This window comes from the organism of the source record quoted next, unplaced genomic scaffold (genome assembly GCF_019419815.1).
Source record: "Pyrus x bretschneideri cultivar Hongxiangsu unplaced genomic scaffold, Pyrus_bretschneideri_v1 Contig63, whole genome shotgun sequence".
NCBI classification, from domain to species: Eukaryota; Viridiplantae; Streptophyta; class Magnoliopsida; order Rosales; family Rosaceae; genus Pyrus; species Pyrus x bretschneideri.
The window spans coordinates 1,558,602-1,584,630 of record NW_025999802.1 but is presented as its reverse complement, the minus strand read 5'-3'; the positions used below and the strand labels follow the sequence as shown (position 1 = coordinate 1,584,630).

The window sequence follows — 26,029 nt, the reverse complement described above, 5'->3', positions numbered from 1 at the left end:
TAAATTTGCAAACTAAATGACATGTCACTAATAAGAATATACACGTTTATCAACGTGTAAGAAATAAACCAATCATGAACTTTCATGTCGTTTAATTTTCAAAATTTATCTGTAAATTTAGTCTCTATAACATTATTTGCGTATAGGACATATTACCCAAATTGTCTAGAATAACATGTTTTGGACTATAAATACATCGCTTGAATAGAAAAGAGATCCATAGTTGTGAATCCATGTCATGTCACCATGACAAAAAGCTTTTAATTTAATCTACGACTTATAACATGGATATGACTGGACTTTCCTTATTGGATGCTGAAATAGTATTCGGGCCGGCTCATTTGGGACTGGACTTTCCTCATCTGTTTTTGGGTTCTCATCTATGTGGCCTTTGGGCTCTTATAGTTTTAAACCTCTAGTTTTTCTTTTCATGTAGACTTAGAATTTTTTGAAAATGAATTGGTTTACGTGCCAACATTCTTTATCCTGAAAAGGGATCATTTCCAGATCCTTTACACTAAATTCATCAAATTAATTAGTTCGGATATTTGAAATTTGATTAAATGGTTAAAAATAGGAGGTTCTTTTAAAAGTTATAATACTTTAGTCGTTAGATCAAATTTTAAGGATTCAGATTGATTGATTGAGTGAATTTGGTGGAAAGGATCCGGATCCCTTTCCCCTATCCTTGTCAATCATATAAATTTAACTTCCATTATATTCGAACGAGGAAAATAAATTTAGAAATTTTAATGAAATTTCTAAATTTACATGTTTTCTTGTTTAGATTCATAACATAGGAATTTCGAATTTTCGCGTGGAAAAAAAATTTGGAATTTGAGACTTTTAATTCTTAAGTTTAAATTTCATGTAAATAGGTCTAATTTCCAAATTTTCATGAGTGAGAGTTGAAAAAAAAAAAAAAATTCCGTATTCAAATTCTATTATTCTATTAAGTTAATTAAACAAGAAAATTTACAAATTCTAAAAAATAAAATTTCATCATTTATATTTCTCTCATTTTGAAATTCTTTAGTAATCTTAGGGGAGTAGTCAAACTAAGATTTTAAAGGATTTCAAAGTATTTTAAAAGTGATAAATTTGATAGGATTTAAGAGGATTAGAGACTTGTACAAAATTCATATGGATTTTTAAAGAATTTGAATGGATTGTGGTGGAAAGATTTGAAATTCTAGGAGGTGAGGTTGAATTCTTTTTAGTTTTGGTTATATATACTTTTGGCTCTCAAATCCCACAAAATCCACAACTTATTGAAATCCTCCAAAATCTTAATTTTTTTAATACACTTAGATTTGAATGAATTTTAATATCCTTTTAAAATCTTTTAATCGACTACATCTAGATTTTAAAGAATTATAAAATCCTTTAATTGATTACACCTGGATTTAAATGAATTATAAAATCCTTTAAAATATTTTAATTGATTACATTAAAATTTTAAAGCCTTCTCAAATCCGTATTTGGCTTAAATTTCCTCGTCCAAATATGCTGTTAAATAATATCTAACAAGGGGAATGGCTTCATTTGCTAAATCAAGGATGATTGATTGAGTTGGATAAAGATCGTTACGATAGCTTAAACCAAGACTTCAAAAAAAGAGTTTGAATCTCGCTGCTGACAACCACGATCCGGTTGGTAAATTTTGTTAAATTAAACGTTAAACTAACGAAAATTCCAACACAAAGAGATGAAACAGAAACAAGGCGGGACGAGGAAAAGAATAATATAAGATTCTGTCCTTAATTGGAGCAAAAGTTTCCTCTCTAGCAAACAATCTGGGAACAAAAAAATAAAAGAAAAGATTAGGTGCAGAGCTCGAATTGGTTGGGGATTTGCGATTTCTCCAGCGAATCCTCCACTTCCAGGACTTCATCTTCTTCGTCGAGACCCCAGAAATGGACGAGGACGTCGTACAGCGAGTCTTACAAGAAGGAGGCCGCGACTACTTTCAGCAGCAACCCTCCACTTCCTCTTCCTCAATTCTCCAATCGCTTCCTCTCCATGTGGTATGGCAGTTCAGACTTTCACCTAGCACTTGGCTTCTTTGTACTTTGCTTTGCAGTTCGGCATTTTTCCATTTTTTTTGCTTGTAATTTTGAATTGTTGGAGTGATTTTTTGTGTTGAAATTTTGGGTTTTCATGGAATTGGGATTTGTGTTTTGGAGCTGTAATTTTTGTTTCTACTGCTTAGATGAGATTTTGGGCTTGTTTGGGTTCTTATTTGCTGCTTGCGGTTTCAATTCTTTAGGTTGTAGGAAACGAGAATTCTAGGAACTGACCTGAATCTTGAAATCGGGTTAAGATGCCATTACATATATACATTACTTGAACCTATTCATTTCTGACATTATATGAGGTGCCCTAATTACTGCTGTTGTTGATATGGTGCAGTCTTTTGATCACGGATATTATTTGCTAGTAAAGTCTATCCAAGAACTTAGAGAGAAAAAAGAGGGCATTGTAACAGTTGGCATTGGTGGTCCAAGTGGTTCTGGTAAAACAAGGTTTGTATAGAGTTTTATGTAGGGAAAAAAGCATTCCTTCTCGTGTTTGTCATGGTGTTAATTTTTATTTCCATTTTAATGTTTCCTGAAGCTTAGCAGAAAAGGTGGCATCTGTTATTGGTTGCACTGTTGTGTCAATGGAGAACTATCGTGATGGATTTGATGAAGGGAATGATCTGGGTTCAATAGATTTTGATATGCTGGTCAGAAATCTTGAGGTTTGCATCCACTTCTTTATGGCAATGTTCACATTACTTGATTATGTCTGTGAACTTAATAAGACAAGCGTACGCTGAAAACAGGATTTGACAAAGGGTGGGGATACATTGATTCCAGTATTTGACTATCAACAAAGGAAACGTGTTAGTTCAAAAACAATAAAGAGTGCTTCATCTGGCGTGGTAAGTTTGTTTGGCCCTCAACCTGTATGATTTTCCTTTATTGCTAGGTTCTTATCCTCCCCTTGTCTGCAGGTAATAGTTGATGGTACCTATGCTTTGCATGCAAAGCTTCGCTCTTTGCTAGATATTCGAGTTGCAGTGGTAAAATCTTCTTAATCCTATTTGGTTGGGTTGGGGCTTCTAGAATATCAGTTAACAGAAAATTGACATGACATTTAATATGTGTTTTTGGTATATCAGGTTGGTGGTGTTCATTTTAGCCTTCTATCCAAAGTTCGATATGATATCGGAGATTCTTGTTCACTGGATTATCTTATTGACAGCATTTTCCCATTGTTCAGGAAGCACATTGAACCAGACCTTCATCATGCACAGGTTGGTCTTTGACTGATCTTACCTTTGAAATTTCACTGTTAATTCTCAATATATTGCATTTATTTTGCAGATTAGGATTAACAACAGCTTTGTCTCATCATTTAGGGAGGCAATCTACAAGCTGAAATGCCGGAGTGAGGTCTTTATGTGCCTTATATAATTTATTTCAATGGATATGGGCCATTTAAATTTCTCTTTTGGCTATATGATTGGGTGATCTGATTAAATCCTGAAAAGACCCTCCTTTCAGTGTTTAACATTTTTTGTATTATCTTAACTCCTTGATGACATTAACTTGCTTAGAGAAAATGGCTTTTTTACTGGCCCACTTTTTTATCTTTTTGTTTGAGAAATAAACTGGCCCAATATTTTTAAGATGAATGCATATAGTGGAATCAAGTGAGTTTTTACTATGATACAGCCTTTCAAATCATTTTAACTGTAATGTGTATGCGTGTGGGCAGTAGTGTTGTCAATTACAGTGTTGTTTTTCCTTTAGCTTTTAGTGGTGCTCCATCTTATTTCTTGAAACTTTAGTTTGAGATAGGGTGTTATTCCTCACCCTCATGCTTTCATCAGTATGACTTACATTTCACATTTTCGTTACAGGGACCAGAGGGGCATTTTGCTTATCCCTTTCAAGGAGGTGAACCTCAAATAGATAAGTGAGTCTGGGACTCTGGTGGATGATTGTTATATATATATATATCTTGTCTATTTCTTTTGATGTTATAGAACTAAAGAAAAGTAAATTGTTTTTATTCCTAAATTTTGAATTCTACTGCAACTGAAGCTTTTGTACAATTTATTTTCCTTCAGTTTTATTGAGATGTATCTTAGGCCTCCTTCGGCGAGTGAAGAAGCACGGATAAATGATTGGATCAAGGTGCGTCAATCGGGTATAAGATATTATCTGTCACTGGGGGATCAGAGGATTGTTGACAAAAATTTCATTATCAGGCCAAAAGCTGAGTTTGAGGTAAGAAGTGTTTTCATAGGTTTCGACTATAGTATAGACACTAGATAATACACAAAGCCACTGATCATCGGGATATACTTTAGGTTGGTTCCTCATCTATCTACATTCTGTTTTAGGGTTTATGGTTCTTATGCAAGCTTTCTGGTCAGTGACGAGCAAATAATAGGGTTGTTCTTTGGGGATTTTAGATGAGATGTCTGTTTATATGTGAAATTTTGTAAAGGCTGACTCCTTGCGTAATAGTACTGTAAAGTTTCTAGATGTTTAATAACTCTTATCTGTTTGCTCCTTTTAACATTGAAAGCAGGTTGGAAGGATGACCCTGGGCGGGTTACTGGCTTTGGGATATGTTGTGGTTGTGAGTTACAAACGAGCATCAAAATCAGTGGATAATGGCAATGTTTCCTTGTCACTTGAAACCATTGATACCCTTGGTGAGACCTACATGGTGCTGAGGGGCACAAATAGAAAAGTATGAACTTTGTATTTTTACTATAGTCGTTATAGCATTTTTTTGGTTTTGAAATGTAGGAAATATAGATTCTGGAACCTGAGATATTGGCTTGTCATTTGTTAACAACTAAACGTTCATTTGTTTCTTACTCTTGTGCAGACAGTTGGAACTGAAGCATTGAAGATGGGTATCACTGAGCCTTGGATCACTAAATCATATCTAGAAATGATTCTTGAGAGCAAAGGTCGGAAGCTAGAAATAGCTCATCTTTTCATCTTTTTAATTCCAAGTTATTTTTGTATTTTTGGTCTTGAACCACACCTTTGGTGTTTAAACTAATTATTTCACTAAGACACGAGGGTTTGTATTGTTATTTATCTCTCTCTCTCTGCTGTGTATGTAACGTAGATCATGTTTGTTCATGATGCAGGTGTACCTCGCCTTAATACACCACCCCTTTTGCCAAATACATCTATGGCCAGTAATCAGGACAAAACAATTGTTGCACCAAGACCAATTCGCGTTCCTCCAAACCTTGTTACTCGGCTTGAGGATCTATCTCAGCCATGGACTAGATCTCCAACAAAATCTAAGATGGAACCTATATTAGCAACATGGCATTTCATCTCATCTGATCCTTCCCAAGCCGAAAGCTCAACCATAGGTAAGTTACTTTGACTTAGAGATATATATCTTTCTTGGATGTGTTACATCTCTTTGTGTTTCGACTTCTCTCATGAAGCAACCACAGATCCATCCTCTTTCAGGGATACCATGCAACTTGCTCCAATGCCTGACTCGTATGACTTGGATCGAGGATTGCTTCTTGCTGTGCAAGCAATACAGGTAAGGAGTGAAGTGAATAAGGAATTGTCTGAGAGATTTCCATGATGAAAACTCAAAAGTGTATAAAAAAGACAAAACTTAGTAGTATGTTTTTGTTGGATTGTACCTTCATACATTATTCATCTTTTTCAGGCATTGTTGGAGAATAAAGGGTTTCCAGTTATAGTTGGAATTGGTAATACAGGCTTTATCTACTCTCACCGTCTCTCCTTTTTGTGTTTTTGCTTGTCACCGGTGTACCATTGTTCATGTTATGCTATTCCATTCTGTAAACAGAATAATACAGTCCTAATTCATTTCAAGAACTGTTATTTCTCAGAACCTTTTACCATTCCAACGTGATTGAGCTTGAAGTACATCCTTATGTTGTCGCTGGTGTTGTCCTTCTAGGAGGTCCAAGTGGTTCTGGAAAAACTAGTTTGGCTCATAAATTGGCAAACATAGTAGGATGTGAAGTTGTTTCGCTTGAAAGCTATTATAAATCTGAACAAGTTAAGGATTTCAAGTATGATGACTTCAGCTCACTCGATATGTCTTTGCTTTCAAAAGTAAGGTTTGATGACTGGATATTTTTTTACTAGTTTTGTATTCTATTTTTAGTACAACTCTGGGCCATATGGGATGGCCAGTCAGATGATTGGTATAATTGTGCTAGACAATAAAATGTTACCCCATGAAGAAACAGAAAGCATGCCTTGTTTTATATTAGTTTCTTCCATATGCCCATTATGTTTATGTTTTTTGAGTTACCATGCAAAGTTCATCCCTTAGTAAGCCCTTAAGGTTGTTGAAGCCGTGACGGTCATATTTCCCTAATTTGTTTTTCCAGTTGCCAAATAACTGCCAGTTTGATGGCTTATCCTTTTGAACTTTGCTGAATCACATCTTAACTTACAACTTATGATGACAACAATGAAAATATGATTTCATTGACTTCAAAATTCACAGCGCCAAATTTATATATACTGTGTGCGCCTGGCTTTCTTGTTGCAGTACTTAGTAGTCTTACATTACCATTTGCAGAACATTGATGATATAAGGAATGGTCAAAGGACAAAAGTACCTGTATTTGATTTGGAAACTGGTGCTCGGAGTGGCTCTAAGGAACTTGAAGTTTCTGAAGACTGTGGAGTGGTCAGTTATCATACAGGCTTGACAGTACTCCCAGAATTTTGGCTTGTTCCATTGGGATAATATTTTATTGTTCTGTGTTTTCTTTTAAACAAATCTATTAGTTTATACTTTGTATTTTCTGTAACAGATTATTTTTGAAGGAGTTTATGCTTTGCATCCAGATATCCGAAAATCACTTGACTTTTGGATTGCTGTTGTAAGTATAACCCCCACTGTACCGTTAGAGCTTTGATATCTATGTATTCATTGGGTTTCTAAGTCAGTTTGAGCTGTTTATGAGAAAGACTGACCAGGAACTATCCATTGTTGTTTTTTGGTTATCAGGTTGGAGGTGTTCATTCACACCTCATTTCTAGAGTTCAAAGGGATAAAAGTAGAGTGGGGTGTTTTATGTCCCAGAATGAGATCATGATGACGGTGTTTCCAATGTTCCAGCAGTTCATTGAACCCCATCTTGTTCATGCACACGTTAGGACTTTAACCTTATTAGAAAAGTAGTTCAATTGTCACCATGTGAAAGAACTTCTTTTACTGCTGATATTTGGTTGCAACTTTTGAGGCTAAATCTGGTGTTTGTTTCTCCTTATCTTAATGCAGCTCAAAATTCGTAATGACTTTGATCCGGTGCTTTCCCCTGAGAGCTCATTGTTTGTATTGAAGAGTAACAAGCAAGTACGGGAATCATCTTGCTTCTGTCTTGATCCATAAAATTTGTTTTGCACCTAACATACTCTTAACTTTTTCCATTTACTTACAGGTGGCATACCAAGATATTTTAAAAATACTGGATCCTTCAAAGTTCTGCAGCTCCGTGCAGAATTTCATTGATATGTACTTGAAGCTTCCTGGACTTCCCACTAATGGGCAGTTAACAGAGGGTGACTGCATTAGGGTCAGAATATGTGAGGGCAGATTTGCATTGCTGATACGGGAGGTTTGTAATGTGTCCTATATATAGTTTGCTCTTTTTGTTAATAAATAAAGTGTTTTTCTTTCCACCTACGGTATACACTTAATTCTTCTATTTTTCTTTTTCCCAAATTTGGTTTGGTTAGCCTATAAGAGAAGGAAACTTCATCATCCAACCTAAAGTGGATTTTGATATTAGCATTAGCACAGTTGCGGGGCTTCTTAACCTTGGGTATCAAGCCGTAGCTTATATTGAAGCATCTGCATCTATCTACCAAGATGGAAAGGTCAGATCAAATTCTATGAGATTTATCTGGCTTTTTTTTTTACATGTATACTTTCTGGATAGTACTTTGTTTGTGGTTGTAACATGTATATTTTTAGTTGGTGTTTAATTTAGAATTGGTTCTGATTGCCTCTTTAGATTTTGGTTGAGGTCGATCATCTACAAGATGCCCCAAACCCTTACTTGCAAATCAAGGGGGTTGATAAAGATGCTGTAGCAGCTGCAGCGTCAATGCTTAAACTGGACGATTCATATACTACGAAGGTTTTTGCCTTTACTTACACTGCAAAGTTTCTGTTCTTGCATGGTTTCGAATTCAGAATTCTGGATGAAACTTTTCTTCTTTTTCATATTTGGTTAAATTTCATCTGACTTGGTAGTTGGCTTGTTTGTTGTAGAGCTATCTTCAAATAGTTCTGGAAAGATTGCCAGCATTGGGAAGAGGCTCAGGTGGAATTCACACTCAGCAAGCCGCAAGGTTGCAGGAACTTGTGGAATTTATTCAATCTCAGGTATTTTGCTATCTAGTTAATGGATGGCATCCCATTTAATTTTGGAATTTAGTTGAGAAAACTGTCACAACAAATACGGTTGATGTAACAACTGATGTCAAATGGTAGAAAAAAACCCGCATGAATTGTGCTGACTTTTATGGACTTGGCAGGCATTGCGAATGAGAAATTATGGCATAAGCCAACGAGAGAAACTCAATTCTTATAATTTTGCATTTCTAATGTTGGTGTAATGAACAGGGTAGCAGTTCAGCTTCTGAATCCTCACCAATCAGGGAAGTTTCTCCGGTTGAAGGAGTTATCGAAGACATGCAGTCAAGGATTAGAAGACTTGAGCGGTGTCATACAATCAATACGGTGCTTCCAATACCTTATTCCACACAAAGTTCAGCTGGAACTACTATTTGTCCATCTGTTGGATAAATAGGTGTTACTTGTGCTCATCCTTTCGTGTGCTTCTGTGACAGGTACTGTGGACATTTTTAATGTCTGCGCTCGTTGGTTACTCACTCTACGAAAGGAAGCGTCAATGATGTCGTTTTGTTTTCTGTTTTGCGTTGCAAGAAAGGGATTTTCGTCTCGCACTGATCATATCATCTTTACTGCGGCTGCCACAGAGAGCCCCTCCATCTCCTTTTGTGGGTTAAAATCAATTGCCGAATACCCGAGTCTGAACAGTAACTTCCTAACTACGGTTTCAGTTTACCTGGTTTTCGGAACTAGGATCGGTTTAAGTCGCAATGAATCAATGTATTGAGTGATCCTTTCTCCGGGAATACTCTGATGAAGATGAAAATTACAGGCGGAGAATACACATCCATACTTTTTGTGGCTAAATTTGTGTCCAGATTATTGATGGGCGGCCCCATTTACTCTGGCAGACGGACTTGTTCTGATTGCAAAGAAAGAGCCTTCGCGCTTTGTCTTGAACCCACAGCCAAATTTGACTACCGAATGGGAAATTAATTAGTGAAAATTGGAGGAGGACGTTCTGAGTTGAAATCCCATAAATGATGGTCAAGTTGATATCAACTCGTTGATGTATATATTGGTTATAACGGATGTGCATTTCCGAGTAGTCCTTTCAAAATGAAAGTTGTAACGATAGTTCTTCATTTATATACGTAACAATTTTACACATGTGCAGAAGTAAATTATCAAAAATATTTGTTCATATCTCAAAATGTAGGACGTAAGAATGCTATTTTTGAAAAAGGATATCCTAATTTAAGTTCTGGATTAATTTATTTTTTCATCAAATCTAAATAATTTTTTGTTGGGAAAATATAAATTTAAAAAAGGGAGCTTATTTATATATTATTCAGTTTGACCGTCTTTTCTCAGACAAAGATCTGATCCGAAGATCCCAAGTGCCAATGGACACTCCCAATAACTACCAGAAGTACGGCGTCCCTTTCTACGCCGCCGCTTGGCTTCCGGGCCTCGGCAAATCTAAACGACTGGACCAGGAAGACGACGCCGGCGACGACAAAAGGGAAACCGAGACTCAGACGCAGAAGACAGAGACCCAGACTGAACTAGCCCAATTCGATTCCAGCCAAAACCACGTCGTTTTCTCCGGCGGTGGCGGGGAGGGCCGCAGCGGCGTCCCAAACGCCATCCTTATTGCCCAATTCGATCCCGCCTCCATTTCTCTCTCTAATCAGCCGGTAATACTTCAATCCCCAATCCCACCCTACCAGTTTTTGCATGTATGTGGTGTGGTGTGGTGTTGCATAGATTTGCCTGGCTGCGTGTAATTGGGTGTTTGGTGTTTGATTTTTCAGGTGGCTAAGCTCAACACTGGCTCTGCTTTGCCGTATAGAATGGCGGTTCACCCCGCCGGTAGCGGCCTTGTTTGCTCTTTCCCCGATAGTTGCAGGTCTTTTTTGTTCAACTTTCCCATCTATCTGTCATACTGAAAGCACAAGATTCAATCTTTTACTGATTTGATTTATCTTTATTTACCAATTCATTTGGCTTGAAACAAGTGAAACCCAACTCAGATTTACTATTTTTTCTATGATTATATCTTCAGGTTCTTGAGTTGTAGGATGCTATAAGAGCATATATATTTTCTTGTGCAGATGGTTTGAATTGGAGGAAGAAAGGGATGAAGTGCCTAAACTGGCATTGAGGCAGTCTGGGAGAATGCTGGAGCAATTGCAAGATGTTGGACAACAGTTAGCTTTGGCGTTTGACAGAGACGGTTCCATGCTTGCTGCTGGAGGCGAGGTATGGACCATCCTTCACCTTTTATTTTTTGGATTCAATTGCATTTGTCGAAATTTATTAGTATCTTACAGTTTTATTTTCTGGATTGTTTTTAGACGTGACATTGGATAGCATACCGTATAATAATGCTCTCCTTTGGTGCAGCACAGGATGGCAAGTTAAGGGTTTTCAAGTGGCCTAGCATGGAAATTATTCTCGATGAAGCTAAGGCTCATACTACAATGAAGCAATTAGATTTCAGGTCGGCAATATTGGCGACATTGAAAAACTTACTTTGTATGTCTTTTATTTGTAAAGTCGTTGCTGATGATCTGGCTTGGTTATCTTGCAGCCCTGACGGGAAATTTCTCGTCTCCTTAGGAGATAGAGGCCCTGGTAGGGTGTGGGATGTAACTTCATCTACCGTTGTAGCTTCTCTACCAGCGCAAAAGGTTAACAATATCTGAAATTCTTTCCTAAATAAAAATATTTGATTTCCAACTTTATGTGGATGGAAATTATCTTCGACTTTGTAGATTGACATGGGTGCATGTATTGTATTTAGTTGTATGCTTATTGAACACCGACTTAAAAATACATCGAGCCTCCGACACCTATATCTCTGCATTGTTGCGAATCATTAACCTACATGTCTGTTGTTACCACTTGGTCATTAAATATGAATTAGAGGTTCCTCATGCTTTTCTTTTAATATAACCAATGAGTATAATAAATGCAGGATGAGTTTTTTTGCGGATGCAGATTTTCTGTAATTGAAGATGGGAGTCGTATTTTATATGTTGCAGGTAGATAAAAACTAATTCATCTGTTTTCTCGATAACTGCCATCGCTCTACCTTTGCATGAGTTAATTATTTTTATCTGTACCTATTGTATAATATAGATAAATCGGGAAGCATTGTAACATGGAACACGACCACATGGAAGAGGATTGGATCAAAGATCATTAGTAGAGACATTATTTCCGCCTTTGATGTTTCAGCTGATGGAAAACTCCTTGGATGGTAAAATTTATATTAGAAGCTTACCGTTAACATTTTTGGAGATGCTTTTCATATAGTGCAATGTGTCAAATGAGACTGCATGTCATGTTGTTTGAGATCATCAGTTTAACAGTACTTGCATTGATTTTCTGGTTAAAGGAGAAAATTAACACATTTGATCGATGAAAATGCAGTGGGACAGCTGGTGGAGATCTTGTGATGGTAAATCCAACCAGAATGCGGATTCATAAAGTGGTTAAGAAAGCACACATGGGCTTGGTAACTGCATTGAGTTTCTCTCATGATTCAAGGTAAAGAACGTCTCAACTTTATGTTTCTTCTACCCCTTGAACTGTTAGTAAAGTGTGTGGTTTTAAATACAGAGCTTTGGCTTCGGCATCCATGGATTCAAGTGCAAGGGTGTCCACACTTGAGGAGGAGAAGAAAAATGGTAAGTGCCTACCATGATTTTTAGTTGGATGATTCAATCACATGTCGTCACTTTTCTTCGAAATTGTGGAATTGCTATTTACAACCTGGTAGAATCATCATGGTAGAAGAAAACCTAACCAATATTTGGAGCCCGTTCCGGTTGTTCATGGCTCTGGTGGTATAAGCAACTAAATTCCAACTCACTTTATCCTTTTTGCTATCTAGGAACTTAGAAATTAAAACACCAACTCGGTATGAATAAATGCAAAGTTAAAACAATAACTAATTCTGATTTCAACCATACAACATTAGGACGGTAACAGGATGATTAGGATCACCAGTGCTGAACTTTCTGAATTGTGAAATTTTGAGTCCATTATTTCTACCCGAAAATGCCTAAACTTCTTTTGTTTGTATGGCGGGACGAGTATCAAGTCCCTTAACGTCGTTACATGTTGAGTTCATTAAGAATGAGACATATTTCTCTTTGGTTTGGTTGCAGGAGTGTTGAGCTTATGGGTCATCATACTCATCATCCTGGTCGCCATTGCTGTATATTTCCAGAAGAATCCTGACAAGTTGCCTTCGGCATTGAAAGGATTTTAAGTTTGCAGAAAACAGCTTCATGGTTGTGATACATATGAGGAAAACTAATGAAAATAGTTTGAAAACTTTAAGTTTTAACGATAAAGACAAAATAAAGGATAAAGTGAATAGTACTAGGATTGACTTTTTAGTGTAAAAATATGGTTTTTCGTTAAGTTGAACATTACGGGAGCTTTTCGTTCAAGTTTTCATAAATATGATAGAGAATTTTGTCTTTGCGGGCTTCTTGTTATGGGATAAAAAATTGGATAAATGGGACATTGATGAGTTGGGCTTGGCCCATTCAAGCCCAACTTATTTGTGGCTGAAATTATCCATTTGTGGGCACTACCTCTATGATATAGTTAATGCATATCTCACACTAATCTTGTACGAGAGAGGTCTTAGGTTTGAATTTCAAAAATTTCAAATCCGCAATCAATTTATCCCTCTGCCATCTTAGTGTAATATATTATTCATGTAAAATAAAATAAAATAAAGGTGCATGCATGAGTCATGGAGGAAACTAGAACGAAAATTTTAAGGAAGTGATAGTAACACACGTTTTGTTAGCAACGACCAAGATTAAACAAGGGTATATACGAGGCTGAAAAAGACCAAATTAGAAAACTATTTATAATGAACGAAAACGACCCACTAAAACTACATGGTGGTACAGAATTACAACCTAACTTGACAATATTATTGGTCACCAACTAGGAACTTGATACCAAAGACAGCCAACAGCCAAAACTTGGAACGTGCGATGCTGCTTAACTCGGGAGTAATTAGGTTTAGTTAATGATTAATTAGGGAACACCATTGGCAACCGTCTGCATTTCTTCATCGTACGTGTTTGAATTTGACGATGCATGATTGTTCTTCATTCCCATCGACAGCGACGCCACTGCCTCTCCGACCGACAGGTAAAGCATGAACTCTTCGCCTCCATTGTTCACCTTCTGCAATTTGTCCATCACCTCCGCCAGTGGATTTACCAGCACCAGCTGCAATTATTTCATTATTTACCGTCCATTTCACCTAACATCCAAATCAAGAACAACATATGTAGACATCAAATCTACCAACTTACCTTAATTCCCTTCTTTCGGACTGATTTCCTTATATCTGCGAAAAGTGTGATCCCAGTTGTGTCTATTGTGCTCACAGCTGAAAATAAAGGACACAAAGGAGCCTGAGAAACCCAATTGGCGGGAAGAACTTTCATGCAAAATGAATGTTACTGTGTCCAGATTTCAAGTTAGTCACGCATTGTTATGCAAAAAAGTTAAAATGCATGAGAGTACATGATTGGTTTGAAATGCAATGACATCCCCAACCATGCACTACCATGTTGGAAAGTTAAAACGCACTAGAGTGTGTGATTAGTTTAGAATGTCGTGACATCCCCGCCATATAAGTTTCTGTTTGAAAGAGGAGAGAATTGATGCTCAAGATTAACAAGCTTTACCTGACATGTCTATAACAACAAATCTAATGTTTGAAACCTTGTTCCCGTCATCTTCTTCTTCTATCCATCTCAAAATCCTTTCATTGAGATAAGTAGTGTTGGCAAAGTTGATTGAAGCTTCGATGAGTATGATTAGGAAACCAGGCACACTCACTGCTGATTCCTTGTACTGGTGCAGGTCTCTAAATACGTCCGTCCCGGGTATGTTTCCCAACACCACCGTCCTCGGCCTTGTCACTTGCAGCAAAACCTTGAAAACTGATATCCCAACCTGTTCATATCGTCAAATTTATCTATAATTAGGGTTTCATCGGAAAATATACACAAACAGAATTGGCTACAAACTTATTCGGAAGAACACTAAACAAACAATAACTGCGCACGAAACTATGGTCTACATGCGGCTTATAGTCTCCTTAGTGTCTTCTCTAATAACCGGTTCTTAATAAAATAATATACGGTTCACTGTTTGTTTAAATACCGCGATGGCGAGGCCATGTTGGACAGAGATAAAGATGACTCCCAAGAAAGCACAGATCAAGACAAGGAAGTCATATTTGTCGATCTTCCAAATGTGGTAAGCAGCTGGGACATCAATGAGGCCGACCACGGCAGTGACTATAATTGCACCCAGAATTACATTGGGTGTGTAGTGGAAAAGAGGCATCAGAAACAGCAGTGTCACCATGACTGTCACTGACATTACTATGTTGGACAACGCTGTCTTTGCTCCAGCATTGTGATTCACAGCTGATCTTGAGAATGATCCTGAAATGAAACCCATCACCAAAATCAAAACTTTGTTGTCAGATTCTAGGCAATTCCACTATGGATCGGAGCGTGGCATGCGTCGGGATTCTTGGTCGTTGGATCTGTAGCCATTGAATCCTTGGCCACACATCCAGCATTTCATTCACCTGATCCATGTTATGAGCCGCTCTATTTTACAATTTTTGCAAATGGCAAGATGATTGCTATTCACACTCTCTCGAAAGCCTCATTGCCTTACAACTCACGTTGCAGTTTGGACACGGTATATGTTGACACGATGAAGATAAAATTTTACGAGTATCAGCAAGTCCATGTAAACTTGTTCTCGAGAGAGTCTGAATAGTGTTCTTTGTTCGATATTATTAATTTATGTGATCTGTAATCAATGAGTGTGAACCTGTTGTAATATAGCACGAAGTGGTGGAGCCAACAACGTTCATGATCCCAATTGCTATCATCTCCTTGTTTCCATCCACTCTGTATTCTCTTATATTAGCAAAAGTCCTTCCTACTGCAATACCTTCCTATAAATTTGATGCAAAATCAACCAATCAGTCAAACCAATCACGTATCGATACTGTAAAAAATATATCGATAACATGTCGATATTTTTCATCATCACTAATAATATTGACACAGTATCGATAACTGCAGAACTCAACTTACAGTGAGGGCAATAATGCCGGTGACAATCCCGGTCTTGATTGCAAGTGCAAGGTGGGATCCATGAAAAACCAGCATGTTCCATGATGGTGGGTTCAGTCCCTTCTGTAATTCTCCAATCTGCCAATAAAGAAAACCCCAAGAAAATCATCATCTCAGAATATGGTGTGGGTCCGGATACGGATGGTGGAGTGTTGGTCCCAGCAAACAAACAACTTACCACACTGATGCCGTGGCGATCGACTTTGAATGCAAAGACAATCACAGTGGAGAGGATCACAGACACCAGGGGGGCTCCAGCTGAGACCCAGAACAACTTTGGCTTCTTTAAGCTCTGCGTTCCATGGCACACAGCGCGATGAAAGTTAGTTAACAATAACAGAGTCTTATTTAGGTCGAATGTATGAATCCTAAAAGTCATTACGCTTAGTAATCCTACTAAATTAATCGAATTTGGCAATTCTTCTTCCTCCTCAAGTTGGACTTACATGTAAAGAAAACATTGACACCGTAATATCCTAATGAATTATTTGTTTGCAAATTACAGAGGTATGTGGCCATTTTGCCAACTGAAATTATAGTGGAGTGGTAAAATAACGCACCCCAATCCAATATGATCATGAAACACATTTGAAAATTGCATCATTGACTTTGAAGTTTGATCTGTTGGCTTCAACGTCGATGTTTTAGTCGTTAGATTTGATTTCCACAATCGTTAGATTTTTTATTTTTAATTTCAACCATTCGTTTTTCGTGTCATCAATACTACGTATCATCGAAGAAAAATTGTTGTTATAATAGTCATGAATGAAGTTATTAAACAGAGTTAGCATGCATGTTGAGAACATGTCACCGTGGCGATGCGCAAGTAAATAATTTATTGTATGCCGGATTTAAAGTTTCAAACATGACAATGTTCGATTAAATTATGATACTGCCAGCGAAAAATCTAAGGCGAAGATAAGTTTTAAGACAACAGTGGAAAGGAAAACATACAACGTGTCTTGCGATTAGGAGCAACACAAGGAAGCAAACGCCCATTAATATGGTTTGCCATGACCACTGCACAGAAAAAGCACCCAAATTAGGGCAACAAGATATGATTAATATACCGAAAGGAACATTATCTTCGATTTTGAATAATATCTTAGTTGATAGTTATCTACTAAATGATAGCTGAGAAAAGCTAAACACTGTATTAACAGAGTAATCACTGTTCAAACTGTTTTATTAATTTGCTATGTGTTTAATTAATTACCTCTTTTCGTTCATGAAAAACGGAGCTCAAAACAGGGACGATTGCCATTTTCTTGGTGAAATGTTCGATTCCAAGGAGGCTCTTAAGCTGTTGCAGAGAGACTATCACAGCAGCTCCGGCCATGAAACCAAGAAGAGTTGCCTTCGAAATAAAATCGATTATAAATCCAAGCCTGCACACATCAATCTTAAATCATTTCGGGTTCTTAAAAACAAAAAAGCAAAATTATAGCAGCTCAGTTGGTTAAGATCATTCAACTTCTGACGCTAAATTTCCGGGTTTTTTATTCCCCCTTCTCAATATCGCTTGTATCGAAATTAGGTGGGGGACCAATTACCTTAATAAACCTAGGGAAGCTTGGAGGATGCCACTTAAGAAGGTTGAGGTGAAGGCAAGTTGGAGGTACAAGCTTGGATCTTTGGATGGAGATACTTCTTGCATGAGCATTGATCCCATGATTAGAGAAGCAATGGAAACAGGTCCTACTGCAAGATCCTTTGAGCTTCCAAGCACAGCGTACAGCAAAGGAGGAACGAAGCTTGAATCTACAAATTCCATTACAATAATTACAAATGCAACGCACAACAACAAAAACAAAGCCTTATTCCACTAAGCGAGGTTGGCTGTATGAATTATAGAATGTCACAACGCTCGAATTTGCGCCCAAGTCATTTAGTTAACAAATGCAACAGAAATAAAAAATTGAGAAAAGGGATTAAAAAATTTCAATTTATACATATCAGTACGTAAAGAAATACCACCAAAAAAAAAAAAAAAAAATTACTCACAGAGACCCACAATTGGAGGTAGATTCGCAAGCTTAGCATAACTGATTCCCTGAAAAAATAAATAAATAAACAGAGCTTTATTAAGAGCAGAGCACATGTAGACAAGGCAATTTTCTGTCTCTCTCAATTACTAATGTACGGGAAGGGTGATTCAAACTTGGACATAGCGATGATCTATGCACTGTCTTTGCTCATTGTTTTGGACAATCACCCTAAGACACTGACCTGATCGACTAAGCTAACACTCTGACGTGACCAACTGATTTAAGACATTGATCTTGTCAACTGACTTAGGACACTCTATAGGCTAATGAGCCTAAGACATTATGCCTGAACTAGCCTAACACTGTGTCCTCGTCAACTGGCGTAACACACGTTTGCTGAAATCAAAAGTAAAAGTAAAGATAAAATTTTAATAAATATTGAACTACCTGAGGAATGGCTAAACTGGCAATGGTGACACCAGAAATGATGTCTGATTTGAGGAGCTTGAAGCTGTAATTAGGGCCCCACTCAAGGATTGGAAAGACATACTGCGCTCCAAGAATCCATTTTTTCTTCGGTGGCTGACCTTTGAATTGGTAGAGAGGGTCATCTGGAAAGAAGGTTTCTTTGAGCCTGGCCAGCAGCTTCCGAAAAGTGCTTCTGTAAGGCGGTGGAACCACCTTGTGCACCTCCATCCCCATTGGGATTTCCATGCGGTGCTGCTGCTGCTGCATGTCCATGGTGGGCTGCTGCTGCTGCTGCTTCTCGATATTTACCCTTGTGGGAGAGCAGCAGTCCTTTATTTTATCATGTGAAACTTCTCCCATCAATCAACTTTCTCCAAAGAACCACTATCAAACAAATTACTACTACTAGCCCCCACAACTTTTGCTAACTACTGCTGATGATAAGACTAATTATGTTTAATTCTCTAATTAATCAGCTCACCTATCTCTATCTGATATCTCTCGATACCTGCACATATATGTACATTTAAGCTAAGCTAGGCTATTGGGTGGTCAAACAATACAATGAAAAATATATAGGGAGGAATCTGCAAGAAAAAGTAGAGGTATAAGGAGACGATAAAAGGACAGCTTATAAGTGGAAAATATTGCTGAAAAGTACTGGACCTGATGATGGGAAAACAAATACCTCTCACCGCCCATTACCCATATATATGTGTGTGTGTGTGTGTGTGTGTGTGTGTGTGTGTGTGTGTGTGTGTATGTATATATGCAGTAGTGATTTAATTTTGAGGGGAAAAAGATTGATGGACATTGGAGAAGGTTACATAGAGGAGTGTGCCATGCAATTTTACGGTTGGGTGGAGAAGACGATCAGCAGGTAATATTCGAGGGATATTCTCTGTGTTCTTGAATATCATCAGTTTGTAGAAATAATTACACGGTGGAAGAAGACGTGTAAAAAATGGTGCACACTTGGCCAAACTGTATGAATTTTATGTGGACGGTTGCAGCTGCTGGGCATGTTCAATACAAACGCACAAGTTACAAACTTTCAATCTCTCAGAAGGTGTAGAGGAGAAGAAGAGAGTCGGTGCTGCTGTGTGTATATAATATAAATATATAGATATACACACATTATATTATATCACTTTATCTGTAATTCGGTTTGGGTCGGTAGCTTGTTCTGGTCAGGATTTAGCAGCCTAGCACCATTCTCTAATTATTTGTCTTCGCATAAATTTTTTGACTCGTTTGATTTTCTAACCTAATCCACGGAGAGTGATTCTAAACCCAACTGATTTTCTAACCTAACCTAAAAGGAGTGGGATTTCAAATCGAGTGCAAAGAAGAAAATGATCTTATCAATTTGATTAAACCCCAGTACATTATTTATCTTTAACTTAATTTATGGTAAATAAGTGCGATCAAGAACATGTTTAATTATGACGTGCCACAATGTGTGATGCCATAAACTCTATATTCGTATCTTCTGCAACAAAAAAGTTCAAACTTTCTGTCAGATTTATTCCATCAGTCACCTTTAATTTGATTTCTACTAACTTAAGACAAATATTTGTTTGAACTTTGGAATGTAAGAATATTTAGATAAACGAACAGTTTAACTATTTGTTTTGATAAGTAAACAGTTTAAATACAGCTACGAGATTTCCACTAAAAACATAGACCTGCAAGAGCCAACTTTGTGCTCGAAAGAAACCAAAGGAGATGAGGACAATACAATGTGACTTCTGGTCGGGGCTAGGGAAATGCATACTGTTTTATTTCAGATCTTCGTACGTAAAGTTACTTGTTTACGATATAACTCTTTCTTGCCAACCACCGTCTGCGTATGAACAGACAAAAGCTCAAAGGTTTGAGAATTTTATTCACCCCTTCCAAAAGAAAAAATAAAAACAAAAATTTACTTGCCATTTTATAAAAATGTGCATGGATTTGCCAGTCGGAATATTTATGGAGATGAGCCAAAATATAATTATATAATAATATATGCGGTTGAATCTACCTCATTATAAATTCTAAATTAATTAAAACACGGGACAATTATCAAAAGAAAAAAAGTAGGGCTCTAGAAACACATACCAAAATTCATCCTCCTCCGGTTGGATGCAATTCACTTACGAATTCAAGTAATATACAATCAACTTTAGAAGTTGTTGAATTTTCCATTAAAATTCGAGGTACTAATTCCAATTCAGGAATCATCCTCTATATCTTATTGATACAGAGGCAGAATAATTAGTATTCCTACTTTGGAACTAGATGCAGGGAAAACGTGTAGATAATCAAACCCTAGAGAAATTAAGGATCAAAACCTTGTTGCTTTTTTTACCAAAAAAAATACCTTGTTGCTTTCAAAGAATACCAGGAAATCCAGCAAACCCCAGAACCATAGTCTAAAGTAATTGGAATATATGATGAGCAAAAAGTTAAGGTTTTCGAAGTATCTCCAATCAAATAAATTTCTGAACCAAAAATAGGAAAATTCCAAAATTTAGGGTTGAAGCAATCTTCGGCTCAGACCCCCCAGTTATAACTTATGTGTGGCTTGAAAAATGAACTAAACATTTACTGCATAATTTCTAATTAATCAACTTCAATTATTACAAGTTATGGGGTCATGATATTTTTATGTAATTTTTCTTTTTGTTTAGAGTTTATATCCCGTTGTCAACAAAAGAAAAAAGGCAGCTTGACCTCCGAATACTAATTACATCTTTGCAAACTAGGGTTTAGTTGAAAGAGATAAGTGGGACTTTTCGAATATGTATGGGAGATTCAAGCGGCACTAAACCCAGAGAATGATGCTGGATTTTCTCTCAATTATTGAAACCCTACTACATTTCATCATGGCCAAAATTGGCAAGTCAATGTACGACATAAAGTGGGAGATGAATTATGAGCTTGCAAGTAGCTACTTAGCTTTTCATGGGCCTTCCCTCCATTGTTCTTGATCAGCACCAACCGCAAAGTTAGATTGTTCATTTTCTATTACTTTGCATGTACTTGCAGTTAAGCTACTCTTAAACGACAGAGTTATATTCGACTTATATGAATAACGATGACATATAATAATATTTATATAGAAATTCGCTGTATAAAAAAAAAAGCAGAATATATCAACGATTCAATATAAATGGTCAAAACATGAGCGGAAGTATACATCCAAATCACCTCTTTCGGAACAAATAAGAATTAAAAGGGATGGAATAAAATCCTAAACATCTCGTTTTGAAGAACATTTAATTAAAAACAACAAGAAAGAAAATAAAAACGTGGACGGCAGGATTCGAACCTGCGCGGGCAGAGCCCACATGATTTCTAGTCATGCCCGATAACCACTCCGGCACGTCCACTTGCTGTTCGGATTCTTGGAATTTTTCTAATTTATTTGACTCACTTTCAAAGTGGGTTTCACCCTTTGCCAAAGGTAAAGCAGATTCCGGTATTTAAGGATTTCCACGTCATCACTCAAACCATTGACGCCTAAAATAAATGAAAAGGACCCGTTTGTGAACTCCACGTTTTTAGTGAGTCCCCGTCCTCCAATGATCATGCTTCAGTTTATCAAAACACACCATCTATGGTTCGCATATCATATTATTCAGTGCCTTTCGGTGGTCTTGTTCTAAGCAGCCCTCGATTAAGATTCTCAGCCAACCCTAGCAATATTAGCCATAAGAAACTCCACCAACTGATGGAAACAGGGAATTTCAGATTAGATTTTGCTCTGTCTGTGTGTGTGTATTATATATATATATAATTTTAGTCCATTGATACATTAATAACCTTAATTTATTAATTGCATTTTGATTTTTTTAATTATTTCTCTTTTTCTTCCTAAGTTTAATGTATTAACTTTATTTCATTATAATTTTCATTTTCATTTCATTTGTCGTAATATATTTTGTTGTAAACATTTAGATAAACTAATTTTTGTTATACAATATATTTCAATGTACTTTGTTTTCTTCATTTAGGTACATTAAATTCATTATAATACATTTCGGTACACATATTTAGGTGCACACGTTTTGGTACATACATTTCGATACAAACATTTAGGTACATTAATTCAATATAATACATTTCGGTACTAACATTTTGGTGCATACATTTCAATACACACATTTAGGTACATTAATTTAATATAATACATTTCGGTGCATATATTTTAATACATACATTTCGGTTCTAATATTTAAATACATTAGTTCAATATAATACATTTTGGTACTAACATTTAAGTACATTAATTGAGTCTTTCAAGTTTGAAGAATGTTAAATAAAATTAATAAATTAAAAAAAAAAAAAAAACTATTTTTGGTCAAAAAATAAATTTAAATTTGTACATTAATAAATTTAAATATTTAATAGGAGACATTAAATAAAATGCACATTAATTTTTTTGAATTAATGACACATCAAGAAGCTATAATCAATATGTAATCTAACATTAGATTTATTTTGAATTTCAATCTTCTTTAAGAATTAAAGTTAAAAAAACCTCTTAGTTGGATCACCATTCACCAAAGTCAAACTCAGAAACCATGAGCGATCACCAAAGATATTGGAAGACGTACAGTTGAAAGTTGATGATCTCACAAATCATTACATGTCGATGATGATTAGTTTGATTACGTATTTGTCGAAAAGACACAGTTAATTACTTTACATATTGCACGATGCATGTTAATCCGGATCCACGGCTCAACCCTAATAGGAAATTTTCACAAATCACAGATAAGAAAACCATGTAAACCCAAAATTCTTTAAACCTTTGATCGTACTAGCTAATTTAACCTACTCCAGCTGGGAAACCTGAATCTTAAATCTGATATCAGCACCGTGTTCATAGAAGATTGGCATTCGGACTCCTTTAATTAAGTTCATGTGAAAATCATCGATACCTATAACGTTTCTTCTTTTGTCGTGTTATAATGGAGCAGAAGTGCAACCTAAGTTTAGGACGAAAATTACAATATCTAACAAGTTCCACTTACATTTGCTTCTGAAAGATTATGAATGACATTGCTTGCTTGTGTTGAAGTTGTGTTTATATAGTTGGGTCCTATCTTTGCTAGAGTGCTTTGACTGTTTGAAACCCTAAATTTTAAGCAGCAACTATGTGAGAATGTGAGGACAAAGTCTCACATCGGTGAGAAACCAAACCATATATATAAGGGTTTATAAGAAGTTAGACTACTCCCATAGAATCTCAACTTCTTCAAACTAGCATATATTTCATGTCCAGATCTATGTGGCAATGATGGGTTCGGCTTTCTATTTACTTAAGGGCAATGCTGATTGGTTCATCCATATCTCTACGAACAATATTAACACAAACCGTACACGCAACTTATCCCAAATAATCTGACCGGCTGGAAAACAATCAATAAAGCTAAGAATCTGCATGAAAATCATAAGCACCACAGCCCACACGCGAAAAAAGAAAGGAAAAAAGATACATGTCTTCGGAATGATGACAAGTATCGATCCAATTTTCTGAAAAAAATCAGAAAATGGGATGGTCCTATAAAAGCAAATATATGTGCTCCGTTCCTTTTAGTGGGAACCGCAGAAACCTATCACGTGCATGGGATGGCATGGCCAATGACCAATGACCAATGTGGGATTGCAGAATGCTTATGGACCTAAAGTATGTCAACCATATATATTTGCATATATATTTCATAAAGTTTATGGTCCATACATACACACACACACACATATATATATATATATATATTGGCACGAAACGAATAACTGGTGGGAAAAATTTACATGCATGAAGTACTTTTTGCTGCAAATAGATCGAAGTGGCATGAGCATTGGGTGTGGACTGGAATTCCTGTCTCGGACAAGTCATGAGGTTGTCATGACTTTAGCTGCTTGTCAAGCCTAAAGAGGTATCTTTTCCAAGGAATAGCTCAAAAGTTCCTCACATTGTTTTCCGATAAAGCCACCATGATCGGTGCTTCCACTTACTGACAGTTATCTGTTATTCGATTCCCAACGGGCCGGTTTTCTATGGTGAATTTTCAGTGGAGAATGGAGCGGAGAATGGAGATGAGATTTTGTCAGGATAAGGATGGGAAGGGCAAACGCGACCCATCCCTACGTATGAACACTTCGTTTAGGGGTGAGACTTGGTTAATTTGATACAACCAAGTACAAGAGATTTGTAACAAATTTGATGGTTTCTGTTTTTGTAACATCTAGGGACTTGTTTGGTGGGTCGGGCTGGACTATAGTTCTCCAATTAAAAGGAACATGGGTTTCAAGTGTTGTTTGGTGGGATTAAGTAGGACTCAGATTAAACACTAGTGTTGAACCAATTCCAAAATAACTTGGACCCTAAAACCTGAACTTGGAATCGAGTTTGAAGACGAGCGCAAGCTTTCGTCTCCGTCACCCTCTCCTCTTCTCTCTTCTCCTTTCTAACCAGGTTAAATTTGTAGGGAAAATTTTGTAAACTAAATAACACAGAAGTAGTAACAAGGCATAAAAGGATTGGGCTATTTTCAATGAAGGTAAGCCCAAACAACAGAACGAGGCCAATGTACGGGGCTATTTTATTACCAAACAAGACCTAAGCATTGGACTGTTTACATCAATAAACAAAGGCCCAAACTCCACTATCAGACCCACGCCCACAGCCCACACCCTCCCAACGCCTAAAACCCCAAAAACCCTAAGACCTAGAACCTTCCATCATCTCCTAGAACTTGATCAACAAGCAGTCCCCCTCCTCCCCAAACCCTCACATTGTAAACCATCAGCAGTCGTCCTCTTCCCCCAAACCCTAAACGCAATAGCTCCAGTGTTCTCAGAGACCCAAATGGCGAGGCGTTTGATCCCTACTCTCAACCGCGTCCTGATCGAGAAAATCATCCCGCCCTCCAAAACCACCGCCGGCATTCTTCTCCCCGAGTCCTCCACCAAGGTAAATTCTATGACATCATCTTCTTCTTCGCCTAAATGTATTTAGGGTTTAGGGTTTTATCTTGATCTGAATTTTAACGCTTGGGATTGGTCCAATCGGTGCAGCTAAACTCAGGGAAGGTGGTAGCTGTGGGACCAGGAGCCAAGGACAAGGCCGGGAATCTGATTCCGGTGGCCGTGAAAGAAGGCGATACCGTTCTCTTGCCCGAGTATGGAGGCACTGAGGTGAAGCTTGGTGACAAAGCGTATGTCTTTTGTGCCAATTCTGCCCTGTTTCTGCAAATTTTTGCGTTAGGGTTCTGGGATTTATATTTGGGTTTTTGGTTGGTTGGTTTGTTTTGCAGGTTCCATTTATACAGGGACGAGGACATCTTGGGCACTCTCCACGATTGAGTCATCGGAACACGAGGGTCAGACGTAGCTGATGAAACAGTGGACCGGGAAGTTCTTAATCTAATGGGATGTTAGTTTTCTTTTTGATGAACTAATTTGAAGCATCTTTATCTGTTTATTTTACCATCTTCCGTTTGGATTGGATTTTTGGCACTGGAAATTATGAGCTAAATTTCGTTTCGAAAATGGTAGAGACAATTGTATCATCTTTGTTGGATATTAGTGAACTTTCCATTGCTTCCAAACTCATCTTTGTTGGATATTAATGAACTTTCCATTGCTTCCAAACTCGGAACATTTCGCATTGTCTTTGTTGCAATACATAGCTAACCAATCATAACCAAAAGTAGTGATTGGATACGGAATTCGTAATTGTGAGCCTTTTCCTTGGTTTCGTGTCCGTTCCCTCTTTTATCTGTATCCGTTTCCAATGTCTTCGGTTTCTCAGTGAAATGTGTCATCTTTTGTTCATAGTGTAATTAAGGAAGCCGTTCCAGTTTATAATGCATTTCATATGGTGTACATTATGGTTTGATTGGTGCCTAGGATTGCATTGGATTGGACAATTCGTATATTATTGAGGGTACAAGTGAATAATTTTCGTTTGAGGGG

The 26,029-nt window shown here is 37.1% G+C and overlaps 4 protein-coding genes and 1 non-coding gene across 9 annotated transcripts; 3 read left to right on the top strand and 2 right to left on the bottom strand.

Annotated features, from left to right (window-relative positions):
• Positions 1-1,632: 1,632 nt before the first annotated feature.
• Positions 1,633-9,605, top strand: LOC103931868. 4 transcript variants are annotated; one of them, XM_048572892.1, is made up of 25 exons: positions 1,633-2,027; positions 2,413-2,525; positions 2,617-2,743; positions 2,828-2,926; positions 2,999-3,067; positions 3,167-3,301; positions 3,372-3,440; positions 3,911-3,966; positions 4,121-4,280; positions 4,588-4,752; positions 4,894-4,978; positions 5,165-5,398; positions 5,486-5,580; positions 5,713-5,755; positions 5,971-6,128; positions 6,604-6,714; positions 6,842-6,910; positions 7,039-7,182; positions 7,312-7,386; positions 7,472-7,648; positions 7,770-7,910; positions 8,048-8,173; positions 8,308-8,421; positions 8,662-8,778; positions 8,889-9,605. In XM_048572892.1, exons 1-25 carry the CDS (start codon positions 1,917-1,919, stop codon positions 8,952-8,954), a joined length of 2,859 nt encoding a protein of 952 aa, XP_048428849.1. In that variant the 5' UTR covers positions 1,633-1,916; the 3' UTR covers positions 8,955-9,605. The 4 variants fall into 4 exon arrangements, with proteins under 4 accessions (XP_048428849.1, XP_048428848.1, XP_048428851.1 ...); XM_048572891.1 differs by having other exon boundaries at positions 4,585-4,752; XM_048572894.1 differs by lacking the exon at positions 1,633-2,027 and having other exon boundaries at positions 2,625-2,743; positions 4,585-4,752.
• Positions 9,606-9,743: 138 nt separating this feature from the next.
• On the top strand, positions 9,744-12,890 carry LOC103931869 (SEC12-like protein 2). Of its 2 annotated transcripts, none has more exons than XM_048572896.1 (10): positions 9,744-10,091; positions 10,209-10,303; positions 10,509-10,656; positions 10,806-10,897; positions 10,988-11,087; positions 11,375-11,441; positions 11,539-11,659; positions 11,833-11,949; positions 12,022-12,089; positions 12,573-12,890. In XM_048572896.1, the coding sequence occupies exons 1-10, from the start codon at positions 9,798-9,800 to the stop codon at positions 12,674-12,676; spliced, it is 1,206 nt and encodes a 401-aa protein (XP_048428853.1). In that variant the 5' UTR covers positions 9,744-9,797; the 3' UTR covers positions 12,677-12,890. The 2 variants fall into 2 exon arrangements, with proteins under 2 accessions (XP_048428853.1, XP_048428852.1); XM_048572895.1 differs by having other exon boundaries at positions 12,570-12,890.
• Positions 12,891-13,195: 305 nt separating this feature from the next.
• On the bottom strand, positions 13,196-18,565 carry LOC103931870 (probable sulfate transporter 3.3). The gene is made up of 12 exons (XM_009341412.3): positions 18,038-18,565; positions 17,607-17,655; positions 17,156-17,363; positions 16,819-16,990; positions 16,557-16,622; positions 15,781-15,894; positions 15,564-15,680; positions 15,295-15,421; positions 14,608-14,894; positions 14,127-14,397; positions 13,749-13,825; positions 13,196-13,662 (listed from the first exon to the last, which is right to left on the bottom strand). Exons 1-12 carry the CDS (start codon positions 18,416-18,418, stop codon positions 13,465-13,467), a joined length of 2,067 nt encoding a protein of 688 aa, XP_009339687.3. The 5' UTR covers positions 18,419-18,565; the 3' UTR covers positions 13,196-13,464.
• Positions 18,566-21,353: 2,788 nt separating this feature from the next.
• TRNAS-AGA lies at positions 21,354-21,435 on the bottom strand. The gene has a single exon. It is a non-coding gene; the product is annotated as a tRNA-Ser (tRNA).
• A 3,345-nt stretch (positions 21,436-24,780) lies between these two features.
• LOC103931871 (10 kDa chaperonin, mitochondrial) lies at positions 24,781-25,662 on the top strand. The gene is made up of 3 exons (XM_009341413.3): positions 24,781-25,025; positions 25,130-25,269; positions 25,369-25,662. The coding sequence occupies exons 1-3, from the start codon at positions 24,921-24,923 to the stop codon at positions 25,415-25,417; spliced, it is 294 nt and encodes a 97-aa protein (XP_009339688.2). The 5' UTR covers positions 24,781-24,920; the 3' UTR covers positions 25,418-25,662.
• Positions 25,663-26,029: the final 367 nt, after the last annotated feature.

Coding starts and splice junctions, on each gene's coding strand:
- LOC103931870 (XM_009341412.3), bottom strand. CDS start 18,418: ATGGGAGAAGTTTCACATGATAAAATAAAGGACTGCTGCTCTCCCACA. Junction 17,656..18,037: donor CCAGTTTAGCCATTCCTCAG/GTAGTTCAATAT, acceptor TTATTTTTTCAG/GGAATCAGTTATGCTAAGCT. Junction 16,991..17,155: donor GCTTCCCTAGGTTTATTAAG/GTAATTGGTCCC, acceptor TGATGTGTGCAG/GCTTGGATTTATAATCGATT.
- LOC103931871 (XM_009341413.3), top strand. CDS start 24,921: ATGGCGAGGCGTTTGATCCCTACTCTCAACCGCGTCCTGATCGAGAAA. Junction 25,026..25,129: donor TCCCCGAGTCCTCCACCAAG/GTAAATTCTATG, acceptor CAATCGGTGCAG/CTAAACTCAGGGAAGGTGGT. Junction 25,270..25,368: donor GTGAAGCTTGGTGACAAAGC/GTATGTCTTTTG, acceptor TTTGTTTTGCAG/GTTCCATTTATACAGGGACG.
- LOC103931868 (XM_048572891.1), top strand. CDS start 1,917: ATGGACGAGGACGTCGTACAGCGAGTCTTACAAGAAGGAGGCCGCGAC. Junction 2,028..2,412: donor AATCGCTTCCTCTCCATGTG/GTATGGCAGTTC, acceptor GATATGGTGCAG/TCTTTTGATCACGGATATTA. Junction 8,779..8,888: donor GGTGTCATACAATCAATACG/GTGCTTCCAATA, acceptor CTTCTGTGACAG/GTACTGTGGACATTTTTAAT.
- LOC103931869 (XM_048572895.1), top strand. CDS start 9,798: ATGGACACTCCCAATAACTACCAGAAGTACGGCGTCCCTTTCTACGCC. Junction 10,092..10,208: donor TTTCTCTCTCTAATCAGCCG/GTAATACTTCAA, acceptor TTGATTTTTCAG/GTGGCTAAGCTCAACACTGG. Junction 11,660..11,832: donor GATGGAAAACTCCTTGGATG/GTAAAATTTATA, acceptor ATGAAAATGCAG/TGGGACAGCTGGTGGAGATC.